Source organism: Nicotiana sylvestris, chromosome 11 (genome assembly GCF_000393655.2).
Source record: "Nicotiana sylvestris chromosome 11, ASM39365v2, whole genome shotgun sequence".
Classification (NCBI taxonomy): Eukaryota; Viridiplantae; Streptophyta; class Magnoliopsida; order Solanales; family Solanaceae; genus Nicotiana; species Nicotiana sylvestris.
Genome location: NC_091067.1, coordinates 139,089,135 through 139,104,503, shown reverse-complemented (window position 1 = coordinate 139,104,503; position 15,369 = coordinate 139,089,135). Strand labels below are relative to the sequence as shown.

General features: G+C 39.6%; 2 protein-coding genes across 2 annotated transcripts in view; one reads left to right on the top strand and one right to left on the bottom strand.

The window, feature by feature from the left end:
* Positions 1 to 779: 779 nt before the first annotated feature.
* LOC138868163 (adenylate kinase isoenzyme 6 homolog) lies at positions 780 to 10,806 on the top strand. Its single transcript, XM_070163054.1, has 3 exons — positions 780 to 1,843; positions 10,182 to 10,327; positions 10,422 to 10,806. Exons 1-3 carry the CDS (start codon positions 1,643 to 1,645, stop codon positions 10,606 to 10,608), a joined length of 534 nt encoding a protein of 177 aa, XP_070019155.1. The 5' UTR covers positions 780 to 1,642; the 3' UTR covers positions 10,609 to 10,806.
* A 324-nt stretch (positions 10,807 to 11,130) lies between these two features.
* The window catches only part of LOC104249497 (tRNA ligase 1-like), a 45,966-nt gene continuing 41,727 nt past the window's right edge, over positions 11,131 to 15,369 (bottom strand). The window contains exons 25-27 of the mRNA XM_070162405.1: positions 13,022 to 13,124; positions 12,191 to 12,349; positions 11,131 to 11,744 (exon numbers count right to left, since the gene is read on the bottom strand). Of these exons, the coding sequence (XP_070018506.1) occupies positions 11,352 to 11,744; positions 12,191 to 12,349; positions 13,022 to 13,124 (655 nt within the window). The 3' untranslated portion in view covers positions 11,131 to 11,351. The remainder of the gene's footprint in view (positions 11,745 to 12,190; positions 12,350 to 13,021; positions 13,125 to 15,369) is intronic.

Here is a 15,369-nt window from a genome sequence, read left to right as displayed (position 1 = left end):
TATCCCTACCTCGTTGAGGTCATGGATTGTTGTATAGGGATTGATTAATTTATTATGCATGAATTATAGTGCAAGAATTGTTATATAGTAAATAACAATCAATTTATTGCTAATACAAGCTGTGGCGGAGCTACAACATGTAGATAGGTTAATCTTTTTTATTTATGTATATGTTGAATTCCTTTGACTTTTTTCGGTTTACTTCTTTATATATGGACCCCATAATGAAAAAGTTAGCTCTGCCATTGAATATAAGTCATGTGCTTTATACTTTGACCACTCTTAACGAAAAAGCTGGCTAAGCCACTGATCACATCTTATCACGCAGAAGATAACATAAAATTAAGTATAAGTTAAGTTAAATTAAGTATAAGTTATATTGCTGGAAAACAGTATAAGTTATATTGGAATTAGTAGTACATTGTTTGTTTTAGGTATTAAATTTTGAATAATTTATGTAGACCATTATTCTCCTAATAATTTATGCGGAGTTCAATACCGAAAATAGACACAATACTATCATTTACATATACTGCCTTCATTCACTTTTACTTGTCAAGTATTCTAAAAATAGATTTTTACTTTTACTTGTCACTTTTAGCATATCAAGAGAAGACAATTTCTTTTTTCTGTTATACCCACAATATTAATTACTCTTTTCAAATTATTTTCTCAAATTTATTAAAAATATACATCAATTAATATGGGTATCAAGGTAAATTATGCATCTCATTTATTATTTCTTAACAACTTGTTTGGATGGTTGTTACCTATTGTATTTGTATCATATTGTTACTTTAAATGCAGTGTTTGTATTGATTGTTACTTAAATTTTATTGTATCGTACTGTTAAATCCATCGTTACGTTACGATGAAATGTGCCACTTTATGCAACGATCGACTTGGTGTGGTCGCATCGTTACCTTGTCTTTTTCTCTCAATCTCACCCTTCATTATTATTAAATAATTTTATTTTATCATTTACCCTACCTTTTTATATATCGTATCATAATTTATTTTATAATTTGCAAGTTTATTCATCATATTACTGGTGCGTGATACCATGAAACGGTAGTAAAACGACACAATCTATCCAAACATTATATTCATCAAGCGATATAGTACAATACAATACGATACGACACATTATAAAATAGTATGTAACAACTATCCAAACAAGCTGTAAGGGGTGTGCATAGTCCATCGTGGACAAGTAAAAATGACCGGAAGGAATATATATACACACACTTCCTCTGTCTCAATTTACCTTTTAATCTGTCCGTAAATGGCATATTTTTATATATAAAAATAATTTAACTTTTAAATTTTTATTTTACCTCTTAATGAGATGATTCATGGCCCCAAAATCTTTCATGAACCATATTTCTTTCTTATATTCCGTATATAATTAAACAATCTCACCTAAAATTGGGATGGAAGAAGTACTAATTATACAAGATATTCTAATAACATAACTTTACCAGGAGATTAAATTTTTGTATGCTTAAAACCAAACAACCCTTTAAAAAGTTTACATTAAATAGGAGCAGCAAATAAGTATATTCTGCTTGTATACACCACTAGATAATTGAGTTACTGACCAAAACGTGTTTCCCAACTTTCAGTAGGCGCAGTAATCACCATGGCGCAAAATAGCAGCGGCAGAAGAAGACCTAACATAATGATTACCAGAACGCCCGGCACTGGAAAAACGATGACGTCGTCTGCTCTGGCGGAGGTGACGCAGCTCCGGCACATCAACGTCGGCGACCTGGTTAAAGAGAAGAAATTGCACGACGGATGGGACGACACTCTCGACTGTTATGTCATCAACGAAGACCTCGTAAGTCTTAAACATTGAAAATACAATACCCTAACTCTTAATTCCGGAATAAAAAAATGCGGGATTCTATGTTTGACTTTGATTTCATGTCAATAGGAGAATAAAAATGTAAAAGAATCAGATTTAAGGTGTTAAGAGGAAACGAGGTATGCTTAAAGTCACATTGAGGGAGTTGTCTCGAAAGGCTTTAAGTTCTTTATTTTTTTGAAGAATTAGTGATAGAAACAACACAATGGAATAAAAGATCTAATTGAGTTGCGCTTAAGGCATAATATGTTGATTTGTTTGCTTTAGGTCCAACGTTAAGGATATTATTAGTTGTTTGGAGACATGGCGTACACAAAATTTCTCGTAAGCAGTGTTCGCTATTTAAAGAAATAAATGAACAATCCAATATAATGATATCATATACTAAAATAATACAGTTTTAAGTCCTACTAATAAAGTACATTACTATAACTCTTCTCAGTGAGTGTTATTTACTCTTTTGGAATGGACTTATAATATACCAATTGAAAATAATACTTAATACTTCTTTTTGTACGTAAGAACCAAACATCATCACTAAAAGATTCTTCAAATACTTAGCTTTTGTTGACACCTAGACCCTAGATCCAACAGCCAACAACCAACAATGCTCAAAAATTAAAAAACACACAGATATATAAGACTAAGGTTCGAACCCACGATGTCCATAATTATTTTAGGCGCTTAACCCTATGAGCTAAGCCTTCCTTTTTGACAAGCAATGTCATTTCAATTGATTTATTAGTTATTTTATTTCTGCATACTAATCAAATATATATATTTAGCAATATTTTCCGACGAAGCGGTGTCGGATGACACCGCTTATGCTAGGGTGGATCCACCCCTGGATGGAGATTTATTTAAGTAGAAATTATAGAGGTAGTCATTATTGTTTTAAGTTTTGAGCTGCTTGTAGTTGGTTCCAAACTGTAAACCAAAAAATAATCATAATATATGTTTGTTCTGATGAATTGAATTGAATATTGAAAATGACTAAGAGTGTCTTGTAACATCAATGAAAAAGTTCTTAAACTATTCGTGATTATTTATAATATTAAAATAGGTCATCTGGAGGCGTATCCCATTTTACCTGGATCCCATATCAAAAGTTATGCCGTTTCATCTTTTCCCGGAAAACCAGTTTTCGCGGTCTAAACTTTCTTGATTTATGAGCAGTTTTTGATAACTTATAGTGCGTCCTATTGGTTGTAGGGAATGATATGGTGGTTTTAACTTGGCATTTATTTAAGCTATAATTGGTTTCAAAGTAGAAAACTTTCATTAATGGAGTATATATCATTATCCCTTTGGAACAGATGGTCCAATTTAAGTTATGGTGGCTGTTTCTTAACACATACTAAAGGGGAAAATTAATGTGACGTCCTACCTTCTCTCTCTACATACAGTTGCTCTCAGGCACACTCCTCGAGGAGCCTGAGAACCCGGAATCCTGAGTTTCTACAAACACCATCGGAGAGCCACTAGTGACGCGAGCCTATCCCTGAAAACAACTCCGGCAACGACCCTCACACGCGCCGCCAAGCTCCGGCGAGCCCTCCACCACGCGCCGGCGCGTGAGTCAATTCTGGGCCAGATTTCAACTTTTTTCTTTTGGACAACCTCTTCGTCCCCTTATTCCGACCCCACCCATCCATGAAGTTTTAGATTTCGACCACGTCTCTTTTTTCTGGCGATGGGAAGCATTTTTCCGGCCAATTTTCAATCACTTTTCAGTCAGTTGCCAAACAAACTTCTTTCTCCTTCTTCTTAAGATTGCAGAATTCCTTCCCTTCCTTCATTATGTTTTTCACTCGCTCTGACTGTCGATTTCTCTAACCTTTGAGGTTTTTCCGGACAGATCTCACCACTTCTTTTTTTTGGGACAACAACATCTAGAATATGATGGATTATACATAGAGAAACTCATACTTCTCTCTAGAATCTAGAAAACTAGAAAACATGAGTTTCATCAAAGCTACCTTTTGGCCAGCCCTAGAACTTGGGGGAAGATGCCATCGAAAGCTTGACGTAGGGCAAGAGCCGCACTTCTCGCTATCTGAGGAGCACACTCTCAGGCGCAAGGGCTTCTTGAAATCTTGTCTGATTGGGTCTTGCTCCAAATGGGTTGGTTCTCCAGAGGATGTTAGGAACTGGGCAGCAAGGGCATGGAATGACAAGGACGGGCTGAAAATATCACAACTGGGGGACACACAATATCTCTTTCGTTTTGTCGATGAGTCTCAAGCTTCAGAAATTCTTGTAAGAGGAAACAGGTGGTTTAATGGGAACTTCTTAAAGCTAGACAGATGGGTGGAGCACGATGAGTGTCTAGACCCTCGTTTCACCAGCGAATCATTGGTGGTCAACATGGTGGGTCTCCCGGTACATCTTTGGTGTCTTGACTTATTCAAGAAGATTGGAAAAATCTGTGGGGTTTTTATTGATGTCGCTTGCATCTTACACGATCTCTCGCGAGTGAGGATTGTGGTGAGGAGAGGGGGCAAAATCCCTATCTCCACTGTGGTGGAAGATGGCTACTTGAGTTATAGGGTTTGGTTGAGCCCTGAACTTCGCCCTATTTTTATGCCTGAGATAGTGGCGGAAGAAAAGGGAAGGTCAAATAAAAGGGATGAGAGGGGAAATCAGTCTTTGAGGGGAGGGGAGGGCTCACCGGATCAGTGGACTAAGCCAGAATCAGACGTTAGATCGAGAAGAGAAGGGTGATATGATTTTAGGAGAAGAAGACAAAATTTCAACAGGAGGGAAAGATGTGAATGAGTTAGTGATGCGAGCTGGAAAGGTGGAATGGGCCGGTCATCTTCCAATTATCCTAGGGCCAGGCAAGTTTTCAGCAAGTATAGGCATGGGCCTCCTCACATGGGCCCAACAACTTTTCCTAATTCTATTAGAATTGACCCTAAGGGGCCTAGATTATTTCAAGCTGCGTCTGTCAAAGCTCCTAAGCATATGGGAACAATCGTTCTTCCTTCTTCTGCCAATGGTGCTACACACAGTGGCATTTCTGCACCGAGCTCTAGTGACCTTCCCCCTTCTTCGATGGACGCCGCTTTAGGGGTGGCATTGGCTATAGATGGTGTTGTTATTCCACGGCCTCCCGCCTCTGATGGACCCAGCTCCATCGCCCCCTCATCTGCTCCTGAGCTTAGTTGTGTTGAGACTACACTTCAAGCTTCTTCTTCCTCTGGGAAGATTGTTGAGCATGCCCCATCTGATGTTAGTGCCGGACCAGTATTTCCAGTTAAGATGCTGCCAAGGGCTCCATGCTCTCCTTCTTCCTGCTACCCTATTGGTGTTTCTGGTCATTCCTGTAGCAGCGGGGTGCTAATTTCAGAGATTGATACCTCTCAAGAAAATGGCGAGATCCTTTCGGCACCTAAAGTTCATATTGCTAGCAATGCTATGGCTTTGTATTCCTCCGGTAGGGGCAAGGAAAGGGTACATATAGAAGACACCTGTCCAATCTCGTCACGGATTGGAGGAAAGGATATGTTTTTCTGGATGGAGGATAAACTATTAAACTTTGAGAAGTTTCTAGGTGTTTCTTTTGAAGGGAAGGAATATAGGGTGTTAAAACTGTTGAGGGAGATTGAGCAAAAATCTTGTTATGATGGTACAGGGAGGGAGTTGGGTCAAGGTGTTAAGCAAAATAATTTAGGGGATGTAGTGGTGTACCAGAGAAGGGGCCGGGTGTGTGACAAGGAGGAAGGGAGCTCAGTTAGAGGGGGTGGGGAGAAGGGGGATATTGTTTCTTATGGAAGTTAAGATTCTTTCATGGAATGTGAGAGGGATGAATGACCCAAAGAAAAGGGCCATCATCAAAGTGAGAGTTAGAGAGTAGGGTGCTAACCTAGTTTGCTTTCAGGAGACAAAATGGAAGTTTTGTCGGATGTGATTGTGAGGAGTGTTTGGGAGGTAGTTGGGTAAAATATGACTGGATTCCAGCTGCGGGAAGTGCCGGGGGCATTATTCTAATGTGGAATGATAGAAGCTTGGAGGTAAAGCAGATTAAGAAGGGAGTTTTTTCTTTAGCAGCTCTTGTCAATGATAGAGTGAGTGAGGTGGAGTGGGGAGTGTACGGACCGGTAGGAGAAGAGTCCAAGGTATTTTTCTAGGAGGAACTAGCTAATATGATGGGGGAATGGGACATTCCATGGGTTCTGGGGGGAGACTTTAACACTATTAGATTTCCAGAGGAGAGATTAGGGTGTAGTATAATTTCGAGGGCGATGGAGGAGTTTTCTGACTTCATCAATGATCACTTTCTCATTGATCTTCCTCTGTCAGGGGAAAGGTTTACTTGGGCTAGGGCGGAGGATTCCAACTCAAGGTCTAGACTTGATAGATTTCTCATATCGCCCTCCTGGGATGAGCTGGTGTGGAACGTGCTGCAGATTCCTTTACCTAGGCTGACTTCGGATCATTTGCCTATCTTGCTAGATGTATGCAGAGGGAAGGGGGTGCTGCTCCCTTCCAATTTGAGAACATGTGGTTGAATGTGCCAGGATTTGGTGACAAGGTGAAAGAATGGTGGACAAGCTACACGGTATCAGGGACACCTTCATTCCACCTTTCGAAGAAACTTAAATTGCTTAAGGGAGATATTATTAGGTGGAATAAGGAGGTTTTTGGGAAGGTAGAGGTTAAAATGAGGGAGCTTATGCATGAATTGGGGGATCTAGAGAGAATGGAAGGGGCGAGGGAGTTAGATGAATCTGGGAAAGAGAGATTAGGGAGGTTAAGAGGGAAATAGTCGAGTTAGCAATAGCTGAGGAGATTAGTTGGCAGCAAAAATCGAGGGCGCTATGGTTAAAGGAAGGGGATTCGAATACCAAATTTTTCCACAGGGTGGCGGTTGCAAATCGAATGAGAAACTTCATCGAGTCCTTAGTTGTGGATGGGGTGAGGATTGAGGGAGAGTAGGAGTTAAAATGGGCGATAGTAGGGTTTTATGAGAACTTATACAAAGAGGAAGTTAGTTGGAGGTCGACTTTGGGGGGAATAGAGTTCAACACATAGGGGAGGGAGACAGTGAGTGGATAGAAAGGGCTTTCGAGGAGGAGGTGCACGAGGTTGTGTCGAGTTGTGCTGGTGATAAGGCCCCCGACCCTGATGGTTTCTCCTTGACCTTCTTCCAGCTCTGCTGGGACACCATCAAGGGGGAGTTGATGGAAGCCATTGAATACTTCCATGTGAATGGTGTTTTCGAAAGAAGTATCAATGCTTCTTTTATTACTATTGTGCCTAAGAAAGAAAGTGCATCTTGTATATGTGACTACATGCCTATTAGTCTCGTGGGGAGCATTTACAAGATTATTTCTAAAGTGTTTTCTAATAGACTCAAGAAGGTTCTTGACGTGTCTGTTTCGTCCTCCCAGAATGCGTTTGTAGACTGGATGCCGCTTTGGTGGCAAATGAACTTGTAGACTCCAGAAGGAAAAATAGAGATCCCGGCTTACTATGCAAGTTAGACCTTGAGAAGGCTTTCGACCATGTCAATTGGGAGTTCCTGGATTTCATTATGATGCGGATGAGGTTGGGGCAAGATGGAGGGGATGGATCAAGTTCTGCATTTTCTCAGTCAGATTATGTGTCCTGGTTAATGGTAGCCCATGTGGTTTCTTTGGCAGCTCCAGGGGTCTCAAGCAAGGAGACCCCCTATCCCCCATGCTATTCATTCTAGTAATGGATGCTTTGAGTAAAATGATGGATCGTGCGGCGGGCGGAGACTTCTTGAGAGGATTCTCAGCTCCGATCAGGATGCCCAGTGCCCGAAGAATCTCTCATTTACTTTTTGCAGATGACACCCTGGTTTTCTGTGATGCCGATATGGATCAGTTGACCTACCTGAAGCTGGTCCTGCAGTGGTTTCAGATAGTATCAGGTCTCAAAATCAACCTCGGCAAGTGTGAGATTTTCCCGGTGGGTGAAGTTGCTAACATTGATGCTTTGTCTTATGTTGTCAGATGTAAGGTGGGCTCCCTTCCCACTACTTACCTGGGTCTCCCATTAGGCGCTTCGCATAAAGATACTACGGTTTGGAATCCAGTGATTGAAAGGGTTGAAAAAAGATTAGCAGGCCAACAGAAACGGTACTTGTCAAAAGGCGGAAAGGAAGTGCTCATTAAAAGCACTTTATCGAGTATGCCAACCTATTACTTGTCCCTGTTTCAAGCTCCTGTGAGCATCACAGAAAAACTGGAGCGGCTTCAAAGGAATTTTCTTTGGGATGCAGCGGATGGAACTAGAAAGTATCATCTAGTGAATTGGCAGACAGTCACTTCCCAAAGAAGTGGGGTGGACTTGGAGTGAAAAATCTTAGGATATTCAACAAAGCTTTGTTGGGGAAGTGGATGTGGAGATTCGGGGTAGAAGAGCGTGCTCTATGGAGGGAGGTCATAGTAGAAAAGTACGATTTCACGGGAGGGGGTTGGAGGACCAAGGCAATCACAACACCTTTCGGGTGTGGCATGTGGAGGAGCATCATGAAGAATTGAGAATCCTTCAGTGACAACATCTCTTATAGGGTGGGATATGGAAAGAGAATCAGCTTTTGGAATCATAGGTGGTGTGGAGAGGATACTCTGAGGGTCTCCTTCCCCCACGTCTTTAGAGTTTCAAACCAGAAGGAATTGATGGTCCAACAGATTCGTAAGGAGCATGAAGGGGGAGAAGTATGGGACCTCTCATTTAGAAGGAACATGCAAGATTGAGAGATTGTGGAGATCCAAGATTTATTGACACTGCTATATGGGCAAGACAGGCCTCAACCATCTTGTGATTCTTGGAGATGGGGTTTGTGTGGCGATGGTTTGTTCAGCGTAAAGTCCTTTTACCAGAGTATGTTGGTGAGAGAGGAGGTCTCTTTACCATACTCCTCGATCTGGATTCCTAAGGCGCCCACGAAGGTGTGCTTTTTTGCATGGCTAGCGGCGAGGGGATGATTTTGACTGCTGAGAATCTTCGAAAGAGGAGAATTACACTTGTTAGTTGGTGCTATATGTGTAAAAGCTCAGGGAAGAAGTTGATCATCTTTTGTTGCATTGCCCTGTGTCCTAGGCTTTGTGGAGGGCGATCCTGAACCTTTTTGGTATTCAATGGGTGATGCCAAGAACTGTAAAGGAAATGCTATATAGCTGGGCCGGTTTCCGTAGAAGAAGAAAGCAAAAGGCGTGGAAGTTCGCCCCGTTAGCTCTCATGTAGATAGTTTGGGGGGAGAGAAATAGGAGAGCTTTTGAGGGGATTGAGTCTCCTTTTTCACATCTTAAGAATAGTTTTTTATCTTTGATCGCTTTTTGGTGCACTCATATAGCCACTATTTGTATAGAAGATTGAGCGTCTTTTGTAGAGAATCATGTTCTGATATAAATTCTCTACTTTTTGGTATACTTCTTGTATACGGGAGTTTCTCTCCCTTTTGATTAATACAATTTACCTTATCAAAAAAAAATGGTGGTTGTTTCTTCTTCATTGCCTCCTTTTGGTCCTTTGATGCTGTAAAGGTATTTGGGGTAGTGCCCCCAAATATCATCAAAGATAATTGGTCGGAGGGAGGTGCAGAAACCCTCTGACAAACTAAGGAGATGATATCTGAATGTGGGATAAACAATGATAATTGAAATTTAGCAATAGAAAATGCGAATTCACTTGATAGGATTAACAAATGTAAGGCGCTTTTTGTTGGGACTGCAGTGCATTGGAATGAAGTTCTCATTTTCTTAATACGTCCGTTTTTGGCTTATAACTTTCCTATATGGTTTGCATCCCAAATGCTTCTTTCTATGTTATGATGTTCACTAAAGAGAAAGGATAAGGTATATAAGAGGTTTTTTGTCAAAGAATAAGAAGAGAGATCTTTTCTGCTGTTACTAACGCAAATTGAGCCTTTGCATGCCACATTGCAGCTAATTTGTCGATGTTTTTTCCTATCTGCACTCATCAACACTTGCAAAATGTAGATTAGCAATTTGTCAAATTTTGGTCTTTTAAACTAAGCAAACCACTATTTCCTATTCAACTGATAGGAAATCAAAGGAACGCTCTTTGCTGATAGCGAATTAGCTAGTGGATGAATTTATTTTCAAAATATATGGTTAGCTAGTATTGTCACTGTTGAAGAGAGACTCAAAATTGCACTTTTCATCTGTGATGATTGCTTTGGGTTTTTAATTGATTGTGTAAATTGATGCACAAAAAGCTACTTGCCATCTCTGAAAAGGGTGAAGTCAAATTTCCTACAATCGATGATGAAGAAATTTGTGCTATTCTAAATTTCATGGCGTCGCTGCTGTAGGTATGTGATGACCTTGAGGACATGATGGAACAAGGCGGAAATATTGTTGATCATCATGGCTGTGATTTCTTCCCTGAACGTTGGTTCGATAAAGTGGTGGTGCTCCAAACTGACAATACTGTCTTGTATGATAGATTGAGTAGGAGGTAATCTATCAATTGACTTCCTTTTTCTTTTCTCATCCATGCCTCTGTAATGTTGCTCACTCAGATCTGTTCTTGACTTGCTTGATTGTACCAGAGGCTACACAGGTCAAAAGCTCTCCAATAATATCGAATGCGAAATATTTCAAATTTTGCTGGAGGAGGCAAAGGAGAGTTATCCAGAGGATATTGTGGCGTCACTAAGAAGTGATTCTGTTGAGGATATTGGCAAAAATGTGGAGATACTGTCCAATTGGATTAGTAGTTGGAGCCCTGTCTCATGATTAAGATATCACAAATGTGTCTTCTATTGCATGTTTGATTATTGTACTCAAATGATATTCTATAGTGGTTTTGGCTGTTTGTGAGGTACCCTTCTTTCATATAAACAGAAATTCTGTAGAAATGCACCAATGTGCTTTCCAAAACATTAATCATTGCGGACTAAAGCTTTTTGGGAAAGGTTTATTTGTGTTATACTAGAGGACCTTCGCAGTTTATGATTATAAGAGTAACTGGGGAAGTTGATGATCTTACAACTACTGGGAACTCTAGTACTTGCCGTACCGCAGCACAAAAACAAATGAATATAGAAATACAATTTCAAACCATCACAATTTTTTTAAAGAGAAACAACCATCACATGCAACTTCTCGTATAACTATAAGACAGAATCGCATTTGTTGTTATTGTTATTGTGATTGAAGACGAACTTAAATAGAGCAGTTCATCTTGATTCATATAGCCGACAACAATTTGAGATTGCAGCATAGTAGTTTTAGGAACAATGCAAAACACAGCAGGAATGACAACTAATATATGATAGTACCCGGTAGAAAATTGTTTCTTTTATTCAAGTACTGCTAGTTGAGGTTTCAAAAATACTGCGACTCTAGACCTACATCCCCTAAACATTTTACATTTTCTCTACATCTAATTCTATCCTGCAAAACTTTCTTCCAGCCAAAAGCACACAACCCTACAAAATTGTGTAGATCGACTCAAGACAAGGAATTACAAGTAGAGCTCAAAAGAATTCGAGAGTGCCAGTTATAGTGATTGGTGGATTTATATCAATGCGAGTAGCCTTCCCTTGTGAAAGTAACTGCGGTAGTGTATTGGCATCTTTGGCTACAACTCCTTCCCCTGTCCATAATGTGACATGAGGCCATTCGTTTTTAGAATCGACCTTCTCACCTTCAATACAACCAGGCTTTGCTTCTAGTGCAGCCAGTTTTTCGGAGAACAATAAAGCAGCCACCTCTACTGGCACCTTTTGGTGAAGAAAGCAACCATACTTGGCAACTGCAGTGACACCATGACTTCTCTTATGAGCCAGGGTCAAATGGGCCTTTGTAATGCAGCTCTCTATGCTTTTGTCCTTCAAGAAAGCGCCAACCTTCGGATCTTTCTGGGCTAGCTGTCCATAAAATAATGAAGAGCATGAGATAATATAGTTAAGTTCCTTTATGCAAAACTAAAGTGCCTCTCCTCAGTCCCTTACTCACCGTTCATCCAAAGGACTTTTAAACAAAATGCAGGATATTCGGATGAGATAGGAAACTAAGAATGAAAGGAAAGATTAGCAAGAGATACTGTGTGTTTTGTGATCAAATATTTGCTTTTCTCGGATAAAGATATTATTTTATTGAAAGAAAAAGAAGTCAGCAAACAGATAAGCAAGAAAGATTATCATTCTCTTCAACCTGCCAAGAAAACAATCTAGCCACAAGGAATAATATGTTTCTGCATAAACTAATCAGTACGGTAAGAGCGTAGACCACTCACTACAACTATCAAGAAATAAATTTCCAGCCATCAAGACTCTCCATAAGTGCAATTCATAAATTTGCAAAATTTACTCACATCATTCAGAAGACCAAGAATTTCTGGAACTGCCAGGCTGACAGCTGCAAACACTATAGATCCTAGCTTCCTCTTCTCAGAAGTAGGCGCTGCATACTCACCCCTCGCAATAGCTCCCAGTTGTTTCAAGACTTCTTTAACAGCAAATTCAAATGGAACCTGAAATGGAAATTTGCATCATTAGCCAAAATCTCTCTTACCACAACCTGAAAAATTTCTTTTGAGCTTTTCTACTCTTCTCTGTTCACACTGAGCCAGGGGGTTCTTTGCGAGGGGTGGGGGTGTGGTGTGGTGTTGCTGATCATGAAATATTGAACCATCCAACAAACTCCTCCAACCAGAAAGGTATTCCTCATGTAGCACTTCTGATCTGCTTTGGCATACCAACTCATTTTAAGGTAAGTAATTCATTTTTTTTTGAAATAAACATGTCGTCCTACTTGAAGCCACTTTTCCCCCCAAATCCCTGCACACTCCCCATGTCAAAGAAGAGTTACACAGAGAGAAAACTGTGCAAACAGCGCAGGTAAAGAAAATTCTGTTTGGTCATAGGCTATTTTACATGCTCTCATTTAGGGGTGTATCTGTGTCAAGATTTGTTGCTGATTTTTAGCGTATTTGAAGAACCCGCATTGATGTTCTCCAACCTTTTATCACACAATTCCTATACCGGCGCGTCAACTCAAATAAAGTATGCATAAGTGCAGCTACGTGTTATGGGTCACATATGAAGTAAAGGGCTTGAATAACGTTATAGCAATTACTTTTTTTTTTCAAGTGGAAAAGATCAGAGATCAATTACATGCCTTGAGAGATCTAGAACAAACTTACCTGTATTGAATTGAGATAGTCAGCATTCCCAAGTAGAATATCCCTCAACTGCTTCTCCCATTTAACCCACTCTTTTGCATATATCCCTTTTGTAGACTCCAATCTACAGGATTGAATGTACAAAATCACAAACAATGAGAAAATTCATCAGCAACAATCAATCAATCGGAAACACGATTACCTAAATTTAAGAATAACTAGAGAGATGACGTGATTTTGCTAGAAAAAAGCTGGACATAACAACATTTCTTCTTTTTTCTCCTCCCCACCTTCCTTGGCTGGTTTGTATTTTAAGATTTATTCTTTTATTTAATCCAGCTCACTCTCACTTTTTTTGGAGGGGGTGGCGGTGGGGGGTTTTTTTTGGGGGGAGGGGGGTTGAGGGCTGTTTTTTCAGATTGTACATGGCTGAGAAAAGACATCTTATAACCCCAAAAGAAAAAAGCATATAAATGGTCTGGAACCTACTGAAACATGTAGAGAACATGCAGGTTCATATCTGTATTGCAATTAGTTTAGTACTCCCTCCGGTTCACAATAAGTGACCAATTTGCTTTTAGCACGCCCATTAAGAAAATACTAAATTCTATACAAAAATACCTACTATGACTAAACTACCCCCTTTTTTTTTTGAGATGGTAACATATTTGTATATATTAATCAACTCAGTACATAGGTTGTACTGAAACCATATTTACAAGAAGGCAAAAGAAAAGAAAAGTTCTGCACAGTCCTAGCAAAGTTCTAGAATATCTAGGATTGACATAGTGTCCTCTGTGTAGCTCTGCTTACACCAAAAACAAAAAAGTAAAACACAGTTTAGTTTGATCTTCTGTATTGAGTTGCTACTGTCCTCGAAACATCTAGAATTCCTTTCTTTCCAGATTGTCCACCAAATACATGCTGGGACAGTCCTCCATCTATCTCTGTCTCTTGCTCCAGCTTCATCCCAGCTAAAAAGCACTTCAGTAATCTTACTAGGCATTGTCCAAGCTATACCTCTGAGATTAATAAAGATTTTCCATAGCTGATCTGTTGTCGTGCAGTGAAGAAATAGATGGCTGATAGTCTCGGCTGTTTCCCCGCATAGAAAGCACCTTGAACACAGTGGAATCCCTCTCTTTTTGAGATTGTCTTGGGTCAAGACAGCCTCCTTTGCTAGCAGCCAAGTAAAACAAGCTACCTTATATGAAACTTTTACTTTCCAAATATGCTTCCAAGGCCAATTAGTTAATTGCTGATTTGAATGGTTTAAGAGCTTATAGGCTGAACTCACCTTATACATACCTTTGTTGTGTCCCTGCCACCATAGTGTATCCACCCCACTCTGTAACCCTTTAAAGTCTTCCAATTGTTTGTAAAACTCAGTTAACCTAGCCACCTCCCAATCATTTAACATCCTCCTAAATATAAGATCCCAACCTTGGGGGGTCCATACTTCAGCTATTGTTCTATGCTGATGTTGAACCAAACCATATATGTCAGGGAAGAGTTCCTTTAAACAACCAACTCCCAACCAGTTATCTTTCCAAAAGGAGGTTTTGTCGCCATTATTTTCTCTGATGGAAGAATGACTCTTCATCACAGGCCAAAGTGAAACTACCCCTAATTAAACATTTAATGTGAGACTGAGGACTAAGAAAACTTTTTAGGGGTATGTACATAGGGTTTATTTTGTAAAAACAAATTGAATGGACACTTATTTTGAACCAAAACGAAAAAGCAAATTGGTCACTTATTGTGAACCGGAGGGAGTATATTATATGTGTATACATGTGTGTGTATACATCCATATATGCGGATATAAAAAGTTATAAAACAATACAACAAAAGCGGAATTATATATTCAAGACTCGAGTAATAAGGAGTTTCATAGCTCCAGATCATGCTCAAAGATATTTAAGGATTAGAGTCAAGAAACTGGAAATCAACGAATATATCAGATTTCCAGTAATGCTTTACCAACCCAAAGAAAGAGGAAACTAAGGATGACAGACCAATATTTGGCTGGGAGAATCACCGTTTTAAGGTGTAATATTCTTCTAATCTTCTCTACCAACCAGAAGTATTAACATAATATATCGAGACCTCTATGCATCATAATACAATTCAATCATCACAAAGTCCTAAGAGTCGAAGCCTCCATATGAAGAAGTTGGATGAAAGCTTATCACACATAATAACCCTACTTTTACTAAAGCATTCTGGAGAAAGAAGTGGAAAACTCAAATTCAATTCATAATTACTTCAACATAAACTATTACTTTGAGAACAATTTTGTGAGCTGAGGATGTAGTAGAGAGAGAGCTCGAGGTCGCATGGCAAGTAATAGTGCTTTTCACCATGAA

What these genes read in the sequence shown, in the direction of transcription:
- LOC138868163 (XM_070163054.1), top strand. Translation starts at nt 1,643, where the DNA reads ATGGCGCAAAATAGCAGCGGCAGAAGAAGACCTAACATAATGATTACC. An exon ending in ATGTCATCAACGAAGACCTC is followed by an intron (nt 1,844 to 10,181) that starts GTAAGTCTTAAA and finishes TCGCTGCTGTAG; the next exon opens with GTATGTGATGACCTTGAGGA. An exon ending in TATGATAGATTGAGTAGGAG is followed by an intron (nt 10,328 to 10,421) that starts GTAATCTATCAA and finishes TGATTGTACCAG; the next exon opens with AGGCTACACAGGTCAAAAGC.